Source organism: Procambarus clarkii, chromosome 32, assembly GCF_040958095.1.
Source record: "Procambarus clarkii isolate CNS0578487 chromosome 32, FALCON_Pclarkii_2.0, whole genome shotgun sequence".
NCBI lineage: Eukaryota > Metazoa > Arthropoda > Malacostraca > Decapoda > Cambaridae > Procambarus > Procambarus clarkii.
The window spans coordinates 9,928,457-9,947,068 of record NC_091181.1 but is presented as its reverse complement, the minus strand read 5'-3'; the positions used below and the strand labels follow the sequence as shown (position 1 = coordinate 9,947,068).

General features: G+C 45.9%; 1 protein-coding gene across 1 annotated transcript in view; it reads left to right on the top strand.

Annotated features, from left to right (window-relative positions):
- Nucleotides 1-11,317: 11,317 nt before the first annotated feature.
- LOC123759259 (glutamate receptor ionotropic, delta-1-like) overlaps nt 11,318-18,612 on the top strand; it is a 63,265-nt gene continuing 55,970 nt past the window's right edge. Inside the window, exon 1 of the mRNA XM_069334776.1 lies at nt 11,318-11,489. Within this exon, the coding sequence (XP_069190877.1) occupies nt 11,318-11,489 (172 nt within the window). The remainder of the gene's footprint in view (nt 11,490-18,612) is intronic.

Here is an 18,612-nt window from a genome sequence, read left to right as displayed (position 1 = left end):
TCTCCTGTAAATTTAAGTCGGTAGAGTTTTGTTGGGTTCCCAGCCATATTGGCGTGTCTTTAAATGAGCGTGCGGACGCTGCCACTAAGGAGGCTGTCCGCTCTTGCGCCATCTCCCGTAAAGCTATTGCTAATTCCTACTTTTTCCCAGTTATTCATTCCTCCATCCTTGCCCGTTGGCAAGGTTGTTGGTCTTCTGTCACTGGTAACAAACTGCATACTCTTAAGAGTAGTGTGTCCCCGTGGCCTTCTTCCTGCCACTGTAACCGGAGATGGGAAACAGCTCTGGCAAGGTTGCATATTGACCATACACGCTTAACTCACGGTCACTTAATGGAGTGCCGCACTGCTCCTTATTGTCCAAATTTCATTTTCCCTCTTACAGTTGTGCATATCTTTTTTGAATGTCCTGACTTCCAGGACGAGTGTGTGTCCTTTCTGACCGTCCTTCGCGGTCACTTGTCCCTCGATAGAATTCTTAGTGAATCGGATATTTTTTGTATAGTTCACCTTATGCGTTTCTGTTCCCGTATTGGCATCCTTAGTAATATTTAGCGCCCTCTGATTATTCCACACACTTGATGGTGCTACATAGCCTTCCCGGTTTGGTGCCTTCTTTTGATAGTTACTTACTTACTCATCTCCCACCTACAACTAACTCGCAGCCCACCCTTGTGACTACAGCCGGCCCGCTCCAGTACCAATACTTCCGACCGTAGGCCTAGTAAACTCACATAACCATATCTCTCAGCCCACAACTATTTACTTAGAACTACTAAGTAATACAAGGCTGGTAATCTGCTCGCTCAAATAATTAAGTAATGAATCAGTTCAAACGGAATTTACATGGTACCTAAATATATGTCGACACAATAACTAGGGGTGGTATCCCTGAGCAGCCAGCCTATGTACCAGAGTTAATTACAAACCCTACTTAAAATACTCAAGCAAAACTAAGGACATACAATTACAAGTGATAAGTACATGAATAAGCAGCTACACACAGTAGGCTCCTAATGAAATACTAACATTACACACGATAATTCTGTAATTGAAACATGACAGTAATTGGCAACATATACAGCATGGCGCACAGATGACCTGACGGACCCACGCTTCTCAACATAACATGGTGATTCAACACTATGAATAATCATTACACAGGAGGTAACATACATGTACTTATAAGCATTAATGCGCACACTTAATGTATGAAGCCCCAGAGGTCTCTGAACCACTCTGGAATAATGAAACAACAGAGAAAACTCTCATGAACTACCAAAAGCTCAACAGGGTTGGTCCCACCTAACCCCCACATCCACTCACAGCCCCAGGCGAAGGCCCAGAAGGCAACAATGTGCCATTTCACTCCAAAACTGACATGATTGTGCTCCTGCTCACATACGTATTCAATACCAAGCATACAAGCCATTACATACAAGAAAATATCACTTCACACAGAACCGACCTCAATAAGTGGATGAATCCTAAGTAGCTTTATTATATATATAATACTGAAATGCGTTTTGACTCAGTTATTCACTCAATTAATATAACTGGGCATAATAATGCCCACCCTGTCTTCTCCAACACATCAATGCACAATAAATGTGAACGTATATCTTTCACCGAGGCAAGACGCCACGCTCTTTCTCTGACTTGATATATGCTCGTGCATTATACTTCACTTCTCTTCCTTACCCTTCTTCCCTTCATTAGTCTGGCAATCGTTTTCAGGTCTTAAAGCCCAATACCCCCACCAGCTCCATGTCTTCTGCGGTCTCAAGCTATGGGAGCCGGTCGGCCGAGCGGACAGCACGCTGGGCTTGTGATCCTGTGGTCCTGGGTTCGATCCCAGGCGTCGGCGAGAAACAATGGGCAGAATTTCTTTGACCCTATGCCCCTGTTACCTAGCAGTAAAATGGGTACCTGGGTGTTAGTCAGCTGTCACGGGCAGCTTCCTGGGGGTGGAGGCCGGTCGAGGACCGGGCCGCGGGGACACTGAAAAGCCCCGAAATCATCTCAAGATAACCTCAAGATGGGTGTTCCTCATGGTTCACTGACCTGTATCTTCACCCTACCTTCCCAAGCTTTTGCTGCCCTTCGTCCTAGTATAACTTCTATATCCACTGTGAGCTCCTTCGCCTTTAGTTTCCATTTTTCTCTTCAGCCTTCCCTTCTATCCTTTGACCCTCCCATACATCTGTCAGTCCAGACCAACATCCATCCTCCTCCCTGATGACCTCGTGTCCGCTCTCTTTTATCCTCACCGCCTGAGACTGTGAAGGCTGTCACAGGGTATATTGTTACTGGCAAGCCTGTGTCTCGCAGTCAATAACGTAAATCTGTTTGCTCTCCTTCCTTCCCAGCGGGTGAGAGAGCTTCAGTCCAACCCCCACTCTCCACTTCTATCCCAGTCCCTGCATCTCCTCTAATCTCAGAGGAGTCAGCTGACACCATTATGGAAACTTCCATTGCTGTCCTTGATCGAGAGTGTCTGGCTTCCTCCCCTGTGTCCTCCTCACTAGACCATGTCTGAGCGCCTATGCCCCTTCCCACTGCCCTCTCGACTATACTGTCTTTGCTAGATTTACCCAACCCGGACTTCACTTAACCTCCTGCCGATCCTTCCTAGTTTACTGTTGTTTGTCTTAGGTTTTTATCTTTTGCTGTTTACTGTTTTATCTGTCCATGATTGTATTTATTCTTCAATAGAATATACGTAATTTTTATGTAAATTTCCATGAATTCCAACTTCTGATTTCATAGGAACAAATCTACAAGGGGCATGACGAGGATTCGAACCAGTATATTCCTGGTTTGTGTCTCGGAGAGGCTGCAGGATCCAAGTAAATTCAGTAGAATTTCTGGTTGCAATTCTTATCCATGTCGTAGCTCAGTCGATTAAGCCCCCTCCCCTTCCGGCCCGTTGGCGTCGTGAGGGGGCTTGGTGGACGGCTGCCGGAGTGTGATGCTCCATTGGGCAGTCCTCTGTCCTTTTCTGGCCTTGCACTCCTGCTGCTGTCTTCTCCAATTGTGCCGGATCGCTTTTCCTTTTCCTTATGTTTCGTTTTTCTCCCCCCTCTTCTCCTATCTGCTTGTCGTTTCCTGCCGACCTTTTGCTTGTTTTGGATTATTTCTTTGGACTTCTTCTATTTTGACGCCCGGGTGCTTGAGGAGGCATACTCTTGCACCCGTAGAACTGTAGTACCCGACGTCTCGAGCGAGGGGAACCTTTTATTGTCAATCCCCCTTTCGTCGCTGAACCCGATCTCGACGGACTGACGGTTCTTAAGGTGGCGTTTGTGGGGCGTATACTCACGACGCACCCCTAGGGGGCCCCGGCATGATCGGCGATAGCTTCCTGTTGGGTGTCCTGCCTCTAATTGTGGCTCCATGGTGGGTATGGGGGCACATTCGTGGATGAATTTGTCACTTTTCGTCTCTATGTCGTTGAATGTTTCCGTTGTACCCTCTCAGGCTCGTGGGGTGGGCGACCAAGCCCCCGAGTCGGCCAGTATTGGAAGACCAGGCTCTGTAGCTCCCGCTACGTTGGGCCCCGACCTTGCTCCTCCTTTGACCGTCCTGACTTCTTCCCCCAGCTCCCCTCCCTCCTCTGAGGTTGGGTCGAGCCTCCAGCCCCCGGTGGTGACCACTTCGTCCCCTGGTGTGGCTAAGTCTTTCGTTGTGACTACTGCGCCTTTTGACCCCTCTCTCTCTAGGGGTTCTCAACGCCGTTCGCGCCCCAACCGCACTCGCTCGATTCCTTCCCGTGCTGATGCGTATCAGGCCTTGTTTGGTCCTGCTTCATGGGCCAAATACTTTGATCTCCTCCCTCTTGATTCTGCGCCTCCTGACGATTTCTCCCTCCATCGGCATCTTGTAGATTCCGTGGATGCGTGTGTTACTTTCAACCCCACTCGTCTCGGTACACGTGTCGTTGCTGCTCCTTCTCAGGATGCGGCTTCCCGCTTGGCTGCCTTATCTTGCCTTGGCGAGATCCCTGTTCGGGTCTCCAAGAACGTTCAGATGAATTCCAGTGTTGGCACTATTCTCCTCCCACCCCATGTTGCAACCGGTGTTCGGAATCTGCAGGATTGCCATGATGATATTCGGCATATCCTTGATGCCCAAGGCCATTCTGTCCTCCAGGTTGACTCGTTTACTCGTCCCCCTCGTGGTCGTCGCCGTCAACCCCTTCGCGTTGTGAAGATCACCTTTGATGGTAGGACCCTTCCATCCTCTGTCATTCTTGCTGGTGCTAGGTGCTCTGTCCAGGAGTATATTCCTTCTCCTCGACTTTGTAATAAGTGCTGGAGGTTTGGGCATGGTGCCCTCCGCTGCTCTGGGACTGTCTCTCTCTGTCCTTTGTGTGGGAGTGAAGGTCACTCTAAGTCGGAGTGCACTTCTCCCCAAGCTCGCTGCCTCAACTGCGGTGAGGCCCATCCTACGTTCTCCCGTGCCTGTGTCCATTACAAGCTTGAGGCGGCTGTCCTTAACCTGAAGCACCGGGAGCGTTTGTCTTTTCCTGAGGCGAGGCGCCAGGTTCGCCGGCTCCCGCCTTTTACTAACATCTCTTATGCTCGCGTGTTGCGCTCTTCCTCTCCTCGTCCTTCCCCCCTTCCTCAGACTCTCAACCGTTTCCGGGCCTTGGACCCTGATACGCCCACTGCCCCCTCCTCTGTTCCTTTGAGTTCTTTCCCGAGGGGTCCCCCTCCTGGTCCTCTGTCTGGGGTTCCCCTTCTTTCAACCCGGTCTGTCATGTCTCCTGTGTCTTCTTCCTCGTCCCCCTCCGATCCTCCTTCCCATCCTCTTCCACCATCTATCGGCTCTCCCCGCCGCCTGTCGGTGCAGGCGGATGTCCATTGCTCTCCTAACGGCCGTCGTGTGTGCTCTCGTTCGGCTTCTCCTGTTGAGACACTGGAATCCGTTGCCCGGTACGTAGTTGCTGGGACACCTGTCTCTTTAAGTCAGAAGCGTAAGCCTGGCTCCTCTCCTTCCTCTTCCCCGGCGGGTAAGAAGGCTTCGCTTTCTTCCTTAGCTCCTACTTCTGGCTCTGTTGCTCCTTCCCCTCCCGTTTCAGTGGTTGCGCCCTCTGTTCCTGCTATGGAGGTTTCTTTGGCCCCTGCTTCCCTTTCGGTTGCTGCTCTTGCTGGGGTTCGCTCCCCTCTTTCTACTCCCCCTCTTCCAACTGCTGTCCTTGACTGCTCCTCTCCGTTGTCTCCTCCTCTTCCTCCTCCTCCTCCGGACCCCGCCCGCCCACCTCTGATCTGTTCTCCCGTTTCCTTCCCTCCGTCTTTGCTCAGTTTACCCATGCCCCCTAACCCTGACTTTGCTGACCCTGATCCCGACCCTGATATTCTTTAACATGCTCTGTTGCTCTTTCGCCTTTGTTTCTTCCTTGTTCTCTGTTTTTGTCCTTTCTCTTCTCGTCGTTGTCCATTCTTCAATGGAACGTTCGAGGTTATTACGCCAATTTCCTCGAACTCCGACTTCTGATTTCGCGGTTTTCGCCCCTTTGTGTCTGTCTCCAGGAGCCAATGCTTGGTGCTCGTCCTGGTCGTTTTCGTGGCTATTCCTTTCTCTCCCCCCCCCCAGCCATTGCTGGGGCTTCTAATTCTTCTGCTCTCTTGATTCGTGCGGATGTTCCCTTTGTTCCTTTACTTTTTCCTTCGCCTCTCCATTGTTCTGCTGCTCGTATCTTTGTGGGGAAATGGTACACAGTTTGTTCCATTTATCTCCCCCCGAGTGTCCCGCTCTCTCTTCCTGATTTGAAACACCTCCTAGACTCCTTGCCGGAGCCTGTGCTCCTGCTGGGTGACTTCAATTGTCGTCATTCTCTTTGGGGTGACGTTCTGACGAATACCCGGGGTCGCCTCCTTGAGCCGTTTCTCCTATCTTCTTCCCTGTCTCTTCTGAATTCTGGTGAGCCCACTCATTTGGACTCTTGGACTCGCACCCTTTCTTGTCTTGATCTTTCTCTCTGCTCTTCTTCTCTTTACTTAGATTTCACGTGGCAGGTTCTTGATGACCTCCATGGAAGTGATCATTTCCCCATCCTTGTTTCCTTTTTCTCTTTTCGCCCTTCCCTCTCTTTCCCTAGGTGGCAGTTTGCTAAGGCAGACTGGACCCTATTTACCCTCAGTGCTGCTCTCTCTGACCTCTCCCTTCTGCCTCTCTCTCGCGCTCTCCTCCTTTTTCATGACACTGTCTTCAACGCTGCCCTCCGCTCTATTCCTCGCTCTTCCTCTCGGGGTCCACGGAAGTGCGTTCCCTGGTGGAATGCGGACTGTGCTCGGGCTGTCCGCTGTAAGCGTGCAGCCTGGAAGAGGCACCGCCGTAGGCAGACGACCGATTCTTTTCTTTTCTTTAGGAAAGCGAGTGCGGTGGCCCGTAGGGCCATCCGTACGGCTAAACGTGAATGTTGGGCATCTTATGTCTCAACAATTACGTCCGAAACCCCTCTGGCCCAGATCTGGAAGCGTATCCGCAAGATAGCGGGTAAGTTCGTTCCCGATGTTTCACCGGTCCTTCACCTCCATGATACTCTTGTGGCGGACCCGTTGCAGGTCGCTTCCGAACTGGGTTCCCACTTTTCTTCTGTTAGCTCTGGTCTTCATCTTCCCCAATCTTTCCTTCTTCGTAAACCTGTCCTTGAGTCTCGTCCTTTAGATTTCTGCACTCATCTTCAGCTTCCCTATAATGATCCCTTCTCTCTCTCTGAACTTCGTTCTGCCCTGGCCCTCTGCGGTTCTACGGCGGCGGGCTCCGATGGTATTCATTATGAGATGCTTCGCCATCTCCCTCCGAGCACGTCTCAGTATTTACTGAGTCTGTATAATCGGATCTGGGAGTCGTCGTCAGTCCCTGAGGACTGGCTCGATGCCGTTGTCCTCCCTGTTCGCAAACCGGGATCTCTGGGTACTTCCCCTAAGGACTTTCGCCCTATTGCTCTCACGAGTTGTGTCTGCAAACTCTTTGAACGTATGGTTAACGTTCGTCTGATGTGGTTCCTGGAACACCATCACCTCCTCTCCCCTTCTCAATTTGGTTTCCGCAAGTGCCGCAGCACGACAGATGTCCTGGTGAACTTGGAGGTCTATATTCGTACTGCTTTTGCTGCGAAGACCTCCGTTGTTGCCGTCCTTTTTGACCTGGAAAAGGCTTACGACACCACTTGGCGTTATCATATCCTATCTCAACTTCATTCTTTTGGCCTTCGTGGTCATCTCCCTCTCTTTCTCCGCAGCTTCCTCTCTCGTCGTTCCTTTCGGGTGCGCCTTGGTACCGCTCTCTCTCCCTCTTTTCAGCAATACGAAGGTGTGCCCCAGGGTAGTGTTCTGAGCACTACTCTTTTTCTGGTTGCCCTCAATGGTCTTCTTTCCTCTCTTCCTTCTGGTGTCTTCTCCGCTCTCTATGTCGATGATCTTACCCTTTGTTGTCAGGGTGATGATTCGCCTCTCCTTCAACGTCGGCTTCAACTTGCAATTGATGCCGTGTCGTCTTGGGCCACTGATCATGGCTTCAAGTTCTCTACTTCTAAGACTTGTGCCATGACATTTACGCGGAAACGGGTTGTTCTTCGTCCCTCTTTGTCACTTTATGGTCATCCCCTTGAATACAAAGATTCCGCGAAGCTTTTGGGGTTATTCCTTGACACTCGTTTGTCTTGGTCTCCCCATATCTCTTACCTCCGTGTTGAGTGCTCTAAGGCCCTTACCCTCCTTCGGGTCTTGTCCCATACTTCTTGGGGGGCAGATAGGCGCACTCTCCTTGCTTTACATTCCTCTCTCGTCCTGTCTAAGCTCGATTATGGTTGCCCTGCTTACTCGTCTGCTTCTCCTTCTACTCTTCGCCGTCTTGATGCTTTGCACCATACTGGGTTGCGCCTCAGTTCTGGTGCCTTTCGTTCGACTCCCATCCTTAGCTTGTATGTTGACACTGGCTTCCTGTCTCTCCAGGACCGCCGTGATCGCTACTGTCTTCGCTATCTTGCGCGGTCCTTGCAACATCCTTCCTCTCGCCTCTGTCGTGCTTTAACTTTTACCCCTCCTGCGGTTCCTGTTCCTCTTCACCACCTCCCTCTTTCTGTCCGGTTATCTCGCCTGCAGGATTCTCTTTCCGTTCGTATTTCTGATGTTTCTCCTCGTGTTGTTCCTTCTTTGCCCCCGTGGAGGGTCCCTCTTCTGCGGTTTTGTACATCCTTGACCCGTATCACTAAAGCTTTTACCCCTCCTACAGTTCTAAAACGCCTTTTCCTCGAGCACTTTTCTTCTCACTCCCGCTCCGTTTCTGTCTTCACCGATGGGTCTAAGTCAGCGGACGGTGTTGGCTACTCTGTTGTTTTTCCTGATCGCACTTATATGTGTCGCTTGCCTCCGGAGACTAGCATCTTTACAGCGGAACTTTATGCTATTCTCTATGCTCTTCGTCTCCTACTTTCTCGTTGTCAGTCTTCCTTTGTAGTTGTTGTTGACTCTCGTAGTGCCCTTATGGCTCTCGGGTCCTTTAATCCAGTTCATCCAGTGGTTGTCGAGATCCAGCATTGGCTGTTTCTCGTTCACAGTAAATTTAAGTCGGTTGAGTTTTGTTGGGTTCCCAGCCATATTGGTGTGTCTTTAAATGAGCGTGCGGATGCTGCCGCCAAGGAAGCTGTCCGCTCTTGTCCCATCTCTCGTAAGGGCATTCCGTATTCCGACTTTTACCCGGTTATCCATTCCTCAGTCCTTACCCGTTGGCAGGCTTCTTGGTTGTCTGTTACTGGTAACAAGCTACGTACTCTTAAATGTTGTGTTTCCTCGTGGCAGTCCTCCTTCCACCGTAACCGGCGGTGGGAAACAGCTCTGGCGAGGTTACGTATTGGCCATACTCGCTTAACCCATGGTCACTTGATGGAGCGCCGCCCTGCTCCTTATTGTCCTAGTTGCATTGTCCCTCTTACGGTCGTGCATGTCCTTCTTGAATGTCCTGACTTCCAGGACGAGCGTATGTCTTGCTTTCCGACCGCCCCTCGCGGTCGCCTGTCCCTCGATAGAATTCTTGGTGACTCGGATACTTTTGATATCGTTCGCCTTATGCGTTTTTGTTCTCGTATTGGCATCCTTGGTGATATTTAGCGCCCTCTGATTATTTTGCGTCTTTGATGGTGCTACATAGCCTTCCCGGTTTGGTGCCTTCTTTTGATAATTACTTACTTACTCAGTCGATTAAGGCAGCGTCTGGGATGCTCTCGGACGTAGGTTCGAATCCTCGTCACGGCCCTTGTAGATTTGTTCATTTGATACATCCCGCTATTGGGATTTCTGTGTGTTCTGATTTCATAGTTTTCACCGCTTTGTGTGTGTCTCTCCAGGAGCCGATGATTGGCACTCCTGGTCTTCTGTGGTTATTATATTTTCTCTTCCCGTCCAGCTTTTGTTGATACCGCTAACTTTATCACTCTCTTGGTTCGAAATGATATTCGCTTTGTCCTCCCTGCTATTTCAGTCGAACATTCATTCCTCTGTCGCCTGTATCTTTGTATCTTTGGGAGAAAATTGTTACACTATCTGTTCCATTTATGTCCCCCCACGTATTCAAATTTTTCTTCCCGATCTTAAACACCTGTTTGACTCATTACTGGAGCCTTTGTTTATTCTGGACATTTTAACTATCTGTATGTCCTCTGGGGGATGAACTCATAAATACCTGAGGCTGCCTTCTTGAACCTTTCATCCTCTCTTCTTCGTTATCTCAACAGAATTCTGGAGAACTTAATCATGTTGACTCGCACACTCACACCCTTTCCTGTCTTGATCTTTCTCTCTGCTCTTCCTCTGTTTATATAGACCTGACATGGAGGGTTCTCGATGACCTCCGTAACAGTGAACATTTCCTCATTCTCGTAACCTTTTCTTTCAGCTCTCGTCTTTTATTCCCTCGATGGCAGTTCGAAAAGACTGACTGGAGTATATTTACTCTCAATGTTACTCTTTGTCCTTGTTATTCCTTCCGTGACAAACAGAAGTGCGATCCCTGATGAAAATCGGACGATGCTCGGGCTGTACGCTGTAAGCGTGAAGTCTGGAAAAGACACAGACTCCGACAGGCACCATATGCATTTATTTTATTTTGGAAGATGAGTGCAGTGGCCCATAGCACATCTCAGCTAAGCATGAGTTAAAAATCTTATATGACCACTATTATGGATGACACCCCTCTCACTCAGATCTGGAAGAAATTCCTTAAGATTGCAGGTAAATTTGTTCTAAATATCTCACCTGTCGTTCACCTTCATGGTTCTGTTGTGGCGGATCTGGTGTTGGTCGCAAACGACCACAGTTCGCACTTTTCCACAGTTAGCTGTGATACGAATCATCCTGCTACTTTGCTTACGTGTAAACCCACCTGCCCCCCAGAGACTAGCATCTTCATGGCAGAACTTTATGCAGTGTTGTATGCTCTTCATTAACAGCCTTCCTGACGTCAACGTTCTTGTCATTGTAGTGGACTCCCACAGTGCTCTCAGGGCTCTGGAGTCAATTAAACCTATACGTCCTGTGGTCCCGTGGAACTTTGGGTATTTCTTATCTCTAGCAGATTTAAGACAATTGAACTTTGCTAGGTTCACAGCTCTATTGGTGTTTCCTTAAATGAACGTGCAAACATTCCTAAAAATGTAATGTCTCAGACATTCTTAAAGGTAATTAACCTATTCCCTTGGTTTTTCTCTTACCACAATAATAGACGGTAGGAAATGTCTTTAGCTGGTAACATATTGGTTATACACACTTAACTCATGGAAATTTAATCGAACGCTGTTCTGATCCTTATTGTCCAAGCGGCATTGGCCCACTTACAGTCGTGTACGTGTGGAATGTCCCGATACTTAGGGCGGTCGTTTGTCTTGCTTTCCTAATGTCACTAGAGGTCATTTGTCCCTCGATAAAATCTTTTTTAAATCTGATACCTTTCAAGACCCTTGCCTTATGTGCTTTACTCTTCTTTTGGCATCCTCAGTGATATTTAGCGCCTTTTGGATATCCATCAATACTTATGGTGCTGCACACTCTCCCAGGCTTGTTGCCTTCTGTTGATAATTACTTATTTCCCAACCTCTTCCCTAGTGAGATGAATAACATGCAAGATATATATTTTTAGCTGATATTTACAGGAGCACTAAATATTACCCAATCATTTAGCTTATTAAAAAAATATAGGTTGAAAAGAGTAATTCAAGAATTTTTTTATTAATTCACCCTTTTGGCACTAGTTATGTGGTCCGCGAGGACCCTCAACGTTCCTGGGGCGTGTGGAAGAATGGGGTTTTCGATGGGATGATGGGGCGTCTCCAGCAGGAGGAGAACGACTTCTGTACCGAGTCTGCACCAACACCAGAGCGCCTCAGAGCTCTGGATTATGCCAGGGGTTATCCCTCGGATATTATGACTGTGGCGTCACTCAAGCCTACGTCTCTACCTCAGTACCTCTCACTTGTCAGGCCCTTTACCGGTGGGTAGCTTTATGCATGAGTGTTTCCATTTTACTGGTGGGAAGCCTTGTACATGGGTGTTTACCTTTGGATGGTGTGAAGGCATGTTAATGTGTGTTCAACCTTTCCCGTTGGGAAGTGCTTTAAATGTGTGTGCTACCCTATTTGTGCCTTCAGGATCAAGTTCCAGCTCTTAGACCCCTTTTTTAGGCGCCGATTGTCTACTGCAATTACTCCTGACCTATTTTGCTATCACATCTACATTTAAAATTAGAAATAGAGTTTGCTTCTAAAACCAGTTTCCATTTTCCCACAAATCTTACACTACGAGACGACTTTCTATCATATCTGCCTCATCTGAGTCTCAAGCTTCCATCCATACTCTTTTGTACTAATCATTCATTCGTTTCATTGCGAACTTTTCCTCTTTTTCGACTCTTTCAATCCGCTAAATATTTTATACATCTCTATCATGACTCTCCAATCTCTTTTTTTTCCTAGCATCGTCACGTTTAGTTCCTTCAGTCTCTCTTCATACCCTATCCTTCGCAATTCTGGGACGAGTCTTGTTGCAACCAACTTAACATTTTCGACTTTCCTTATATATTTGCATAGTGGGGCTCTACAATTGCACACTCTAAAACGGATCTCTCATTGGTGTACAATAATGTATGCCCCTTTAATTAGGTTCCTGCATGATGTTCTGATTTTTGCTCGTGCTGAAGTTATCCTATTTATGAGATTGTGGAGTTAGGTTTGGTGTTATGTTCCCTTCGTGGTCTCTTTTGAGGTATTTTATCTAAAGCTTTTTGGCCATCCAAAAATATACAATTTGCCCAACCTCCACTCTCTCCTGATTTATCTCCGCTAATTAATCACAGAACTCCAGTAGGTTCTTCAGACATGATTTCCCTTCTCTAAATCCATGTAGAAGTTTGCTTGCATACCTAATTCTCTTTAGATGTGTAACTAATGTTATCCATATTATTCTTTAGAGTACTTTACAGGAGATGCTTGTCAGTGACACTAGTCTGTAGGTAAGTGCCTTTTCTCTACCTCACTTCCTGCAAATTGGTACCACATTTCCCATCTTCCAGTAGATGAGCAATGCACCCTTTGGAAGTGATTCAATAAAGATCAGTGTTTGATAAACGCTGAGGACCTGTGCCTCCTTTTTAACATCCATGGTGGTATATTGTCTGATCCAAAGACTTAGGACTTGTCAAGTGATAATTGTGATTTCCTTATCTCTTCTCCAATTGCCTCAATATTTAATAGTCTCTCATTATTTGTTACCTGCACTTCTAACAATGGGAGATTTTCATATACAGTTGTGAACACCCCATTAAAGCAAGCTTTGAGTTCTTCTTAAATTTCCTTATCATTTCCCGAATATTCTCCTCCCTTTTTTCATCACCTAGTCACTTAGTCGTTCACTGTAATATTCTTTCTTATTTGTTGACCAAACCACACACTAGAAAGTGAAGGGACGACGACGTTTCGGTCTGTCCTGGGCCATTCTCAAGTCGATTGTGGACCATTCTCGAGTCGATTCACACAATCGACTTGAGGATGGTCCAGTACGGACCGAAACGTCGTCATCTCTTATTTATTTATTTATATACAAGAAGGTACATTGGGTTTGGGAGAATACATAGCATGGAATTTACAATCTTGTAAAGCCACTAGTATGCGCAGCGTTTCGGGCAGAACGGGCCTTCACTTTCTAGTGAGTGGCTTGGTCCACATATTTCAGCCACGTTATTGTGACTCCTCGTCTGCATTTTTTTCTTATTTGATTACTAGCTGTACCCAGTCCTCCGCACCATTCCCCCCTCCCCCGTCCCCTCGTCCTTCCAACCATTCCCCCTCCCCCGTCCCCTCGTCCTTCCAACCATTCCCCCCTCCCTTCCCCGGCCCCTCGTCTTCCTCACCATTTCTTCCCTCCCCCATCCCTATGTCCTCCCCACCATCTACCACTCCACCGTCCCCTCGTCCTCCTAACCAGTTCCCCACTCCACCGTCCCCTCGTCCTCTCCACCATCTACCACTCCACCGTCCCCTCGTCCTCCTAACCATTCCCCACTCCCCTGTCCCCTCGTCCTCCCTACCATCTCCCCCCCCCGTCCCCTAGTCCTCCCCACCATACCCCACTTCCCTGTTCCCTTGTCCTCCCCCCACAATTCTCCATTCCCCTTTCCCCTCGTCCCCACCATCCCCAACTCCTTCGTCCCCCTCACCATTACCCTTTCCCCTGTCTCCTCGTCCTCCCTACCAACCCCACGTCCTCCCCACCATTCCCAACTCAATCACCACCAATAACCACCCAATCCCACTCATATACATGTCCAACCCACGTTTGAAACAATCGAGGGACCCCACCTCCACCACGTTATGTGGTAATTGGTTCCACAAATCAACAACCCGGTTACCGAACCAGTATTTACCCAAGTCTTTCCTAAATCTAAACTTATCCAATTTATACATATTGTTTCGTGTTCTGTCTTATGTTGATACTTTTAATATCCTATTAATATCCCCTTTGGTATGTCCATTCATCCACTTGTAAACCTCTCTCATGTCACCCCTAACTCTTCGCCTTTCCAGTGAATGCACATAAGCTTTATTAATCTTTCTTCATATGAAAGATTTCTAATTTGGGTAATTAGCTTTGTCATCCTACGCTGGACATGTTCAAGTTAATTTATATTCATTCTATAGTACGGCGACCAAAACTCAACTGCATAATCTAAATGGGGCCTAACAAGAGTAAGATATAGCTGAAGAACCACACCAGGTGTCTTGTTACTAAGGCTATGATTAATAAATCCCAATGTCCTATTTGCCTTATTACGAACATTCATGCATTGATCCTTTTTTTTTAAATTCTTACTAATCGTAACTCCCAGATCCCTTTCGCAATCTGACTTCGCAATCTCAACAGCAATTGGCTCACATCTTGTAACTCTGTCATCATTACCTAGCCTCAAAACTTTACATTTAAACTGCATCTGCCAATCTTTTGACCATTTCAAAACCCTATGTAGATCGACTTGAAGTGATAGTGAGACTTCTTCCGTATTTATTTCCCTAGTAATTTTTGTATCATCAGCAAATTTGTAAATGCTGCTACTCAAACCTGAATCTAAATCATATATATATATATTATAAACAACATAGATCCCAGGACAGAGCCTTGAGGCACTCCACTTACAACATTTTCCCACTCTGACTTAACCCGATTTATTGTAACTCTCTGTTTTCTTTGGTATAGCCATGCCCTAATCCAACTAAATACAGCACCCCCAATACCATGAGCCTCTATCTTTTTAATCAGTCTTTCATGTGGCACTTTATCAAAAGCTTTGCTAAAGTCAAGGTACACAAGATCCTTGCCACTATCAACTGCCTCAACTATGCTGGAATAAAAAGATAGCCAATTTGTTAATCATGAATGGCGATTTGTAAAACCATTTTGAGAATCATTTATTAATTTATGTTTTTCAAGATGAAGACGAATTGTATTTGCAATTATCGATTCAAGTAACTTTCCCACAATTGACGTTAGGCTAATTGGCCGATAGTTTGACGCAAGTGATCTATCTCCTTTCTTAAAAATTGGTATCACATTAGCAACTTTCCATGACTCTGGCACTCTGCCTGTCTCTATTGATTTATTAAATATGGTGGATAGCAGTTCGCAAAGCTGCTCTTTGCATTCTGTAAGCACCCTGGCAAATACTTCATCCGGCCCTGGGGATTTGTTTGGTTTCAGTTTTACTATTTGTTTAATTACATCCTCCCTGGTAACTGCTAAGCAAGTCAACCTGTCCTCGTCTCCACCCATGTAGACTTGTTCGGCTGTAAGCATATTATTAAGTTCTTTTTAGTAAATACAGAGATAAAATATGTATTCATTAATTAATAATTATAAATACTACTCATCTCTTCGTCATTATCCGTTATCTGATCTGTCTCAGTTTTTAATGGACCTATCCTTTCCCTGACCTTTGTTCGATATAGCTGAAAAAAACCTATAGGATTTGTCTTTTATCGCCCTACTATGCGAACTTCATAGTTTATTTTTGCCCTCCTTATCTCTTTTTTTAACATTTCTGACCAGTTATACGAATTCCTGTTCTAAACTGACTTCCCCATTCTTAATTCTTTTGTACCACGCTCTCTTTTTACCTATAAGGTTCTTCAGATCCTTTGTTATCCACTTTAGAGCATTAGTATTCGATCTATTCAATTTGAATGGTATACTACGTTCCTGTGCTTTGCTTAGAATATTTTTAAATATGTTATATTCTATGCTAAACCTGATTTCTTTGTGATCACTGTTCCCCAGCTCAATCCTTATTTCGACTTCATTAATTTGTGTTTCCCTGTTAGTTAAGACTAAATCTAAAATATTATTTTCCTGCGTTGGTTCCTTAATGTGTTGCGTAAGAAAGCAATCGTCAGTTAATTCTAGGTAAATCTTCTGCTTCATTATTCCTTGTTCTCTTAAACCAATTTATTCCACTAAAATTAAAGTCACCCATGACACAAATACAGCTAGATCTAGATGCTCTAGATATTTCATCCCATAGATGCTTTGCTTCCATCCTGTCTAAGTTTGGTGGCCTGTATATAACTACTATTATAAGATTATTTGTTTTTTCGTTTAATTCTATCCAAATAGTTTCTGCGTGTGGCTTAGTTTTGATTCCCTTTTTGAGACTACATTTCAAATTGTCCCTAACATATATGGCTACTCCCCCTCCTCGACTAATATATCTATCTGTGTGAAATAGTTTAAATCCATTTCTTTGATATTCAGCTAATAGTTCTCTATTTTCTACGACATGGTCATAGCTCAGTCGATATTGGCCGCGTCTGGGATGATCTCGGACGTAGGTTCGAATCCTCGTCACGGCCCTTGTGGATTTGTTCATTTGATGCATCACGCTATTGTAATTTCTGTGTGTAATTTTAGTTTTTGTTTTTTGGTACTGACTATTGGTAACTTAATTTTATTGTTAAGCAAATCAAGGTAAAAGAAAGCAATGTATTTTTATTGTTACTTTTATTATTACAAAATGCAATTACAGTGCTATTCAATGTTCAGGTAATCAAGTTGGTTGGGAACCAAAACCTTGGTTTTGAGAGAGAGAGACTATAGTGTGTGAGAGAGAGAGACTATAGTGTGTGAGAGAGAGAGACTATAGTGTGTGAGAGAGAGAGACTATAGTGTGAGAGAGAGAGAGAGACTATAGTGTGTGAGAGAGAGAGAGAGGAGCATGGTTAATATGTTCTCACCAACATTCCTCTTATTGTTCCTATACATTTCTCTTGTGCCGCTTTGCATCTCAGTTTGATTTAGTCCATCATTTCCCATTCTGTGAATGGGAAATAATAGAAGGATGAACTTTCCTCTAAATTCAACCTCCCATTGCACACTTTCTAGATATTTTCGTAGTTTCATGTAGTCCCCGTTGCTGTAGTCTACTCTCCCTTCCACGACATCTTGTCATATGGTCATTATTTCAAGTTTGATCATAAAGTCAAATACCAGGACACAATAGTCACTTGCTCCTAGTTGTATTTCAAGTTCTAAGCTCTTTATGTTTCCCTCATTCTGGCTGTCAGTCAGGTCCAGGAGGCTTGTATCTACTTCCCTTTCTCCTGTGTCCTCCTTTACATGCTGAATTAACAAGTTACTTTTTACTGCTTATATTAATTTTTCTCCCCAACTTTATTCCCCAAACAGTGATTTCTCGATTCTCAATCGATTTCTGTGGTTTAAGTCCCCCATAAATAGAAGTTGAATTCTCTTTCTGAGTCCCAATGTTGCTGCTCTCTGTAATTCATCTTTACATGCCTTGTTACTTTCATGGTATTCATATTTGGATCATCTGTTTGCTGGGAGGACGTGTAAATTACCAGGACCACTATTCTCCTTTCGTCTGCTCTCAATGATGGACCCAAAGTATACATTTACATATTAATTTTCTTGTTCCTCGAACATCCACTTGAATTTTACTGAGGTATGAAAACCTGCCCCCCCCCCCCTCCCCCGTCTTTGTTTTCTTTCTTTCCAAACATTCTCTGAATTCTCAGAGAATGTATGTCTGTTTATTTCATTTAGTGTAGATTGTAAGAGATATGGATGCAGTACTAACTGAGAAGAGTGGTTGTGAGATAATAGAAGTTTGGGAGCAGGAGATGGGGGTGAGAGGCAGTGTGAGGAGGTGTGTGTGTGAGAGAGATAGGATGTGTGTGTGTGAGAGAGAGAGAATGTGTGTGTGAGAGAGAGAGGATGTGTGTGTGTGAGAGAGAGAGGATGTGTGTGTGAGAGGGGATGTGTGTGTGAGAGAGAGAGGATGTGTGTGTGTGAGAAAGAGAGGATGTGTGTGTGAGAGAGAGAGGATGTGTGTGTGTGAGAGAGAGAGGATGTGTGTGTGTGAGAGAGAGAGGATGTGTGTGTGAGAGGGGATGTGTGTGTGAGAGAGAGAGGATGTGTGTATGTGAGAGAGAGAGAGGATGTGTGTGTGAGAGAGAGAGGATGTGTGTGTGTGAGAGAGAGAGGATGTGTGTGTGAGAGAGGATGTGAGTGTGAGAGAGAGAGGATGTGTGTGCGAGAGAGGATGTGTGTGTGTGAGAGGATATGTGTGAGAGAGAGAGGATGTGTGTGTGAGAGAGAGAGGATGTGTGTGTGTGAGAGAGAGAGGATGTGTGTGTGAGATAGGATGTGTGTGAGAGAGAGAGAGGATGTGTGTGCGAGAGAGGATGTGTGTGTGTGAGAGGATATGTGTGAGAGAGGATGTGTGTGTGTGAGAGAGAGAGGATGTGTGTGTGAGAGAGATAGGATGTGTGTGTGAGAGAGAGAGGATGTGTGTGTGAGAGAGAGGATGTGTGTGTGTGAGAAAGAGAGGATGTGTGTGTGAGAGAGGATGTGTGTGTGAGAGAGAGAGGATGTGTTTGTGAGAGAGAGAGGATGTGTGTGTGTGAGAGAGAGAGGATGTGTGTGTGTGAGAGAGAGAGGATGTGTGTATGTGAGAGAGAGAGGATGTGTGTGTGAGAGGGGATGTGTGTGTGAGAGAGAGAGGATGTGTGTATGTGAGAGAGAGAGGATGTGTGTGTGAGAGAGAGAGGATG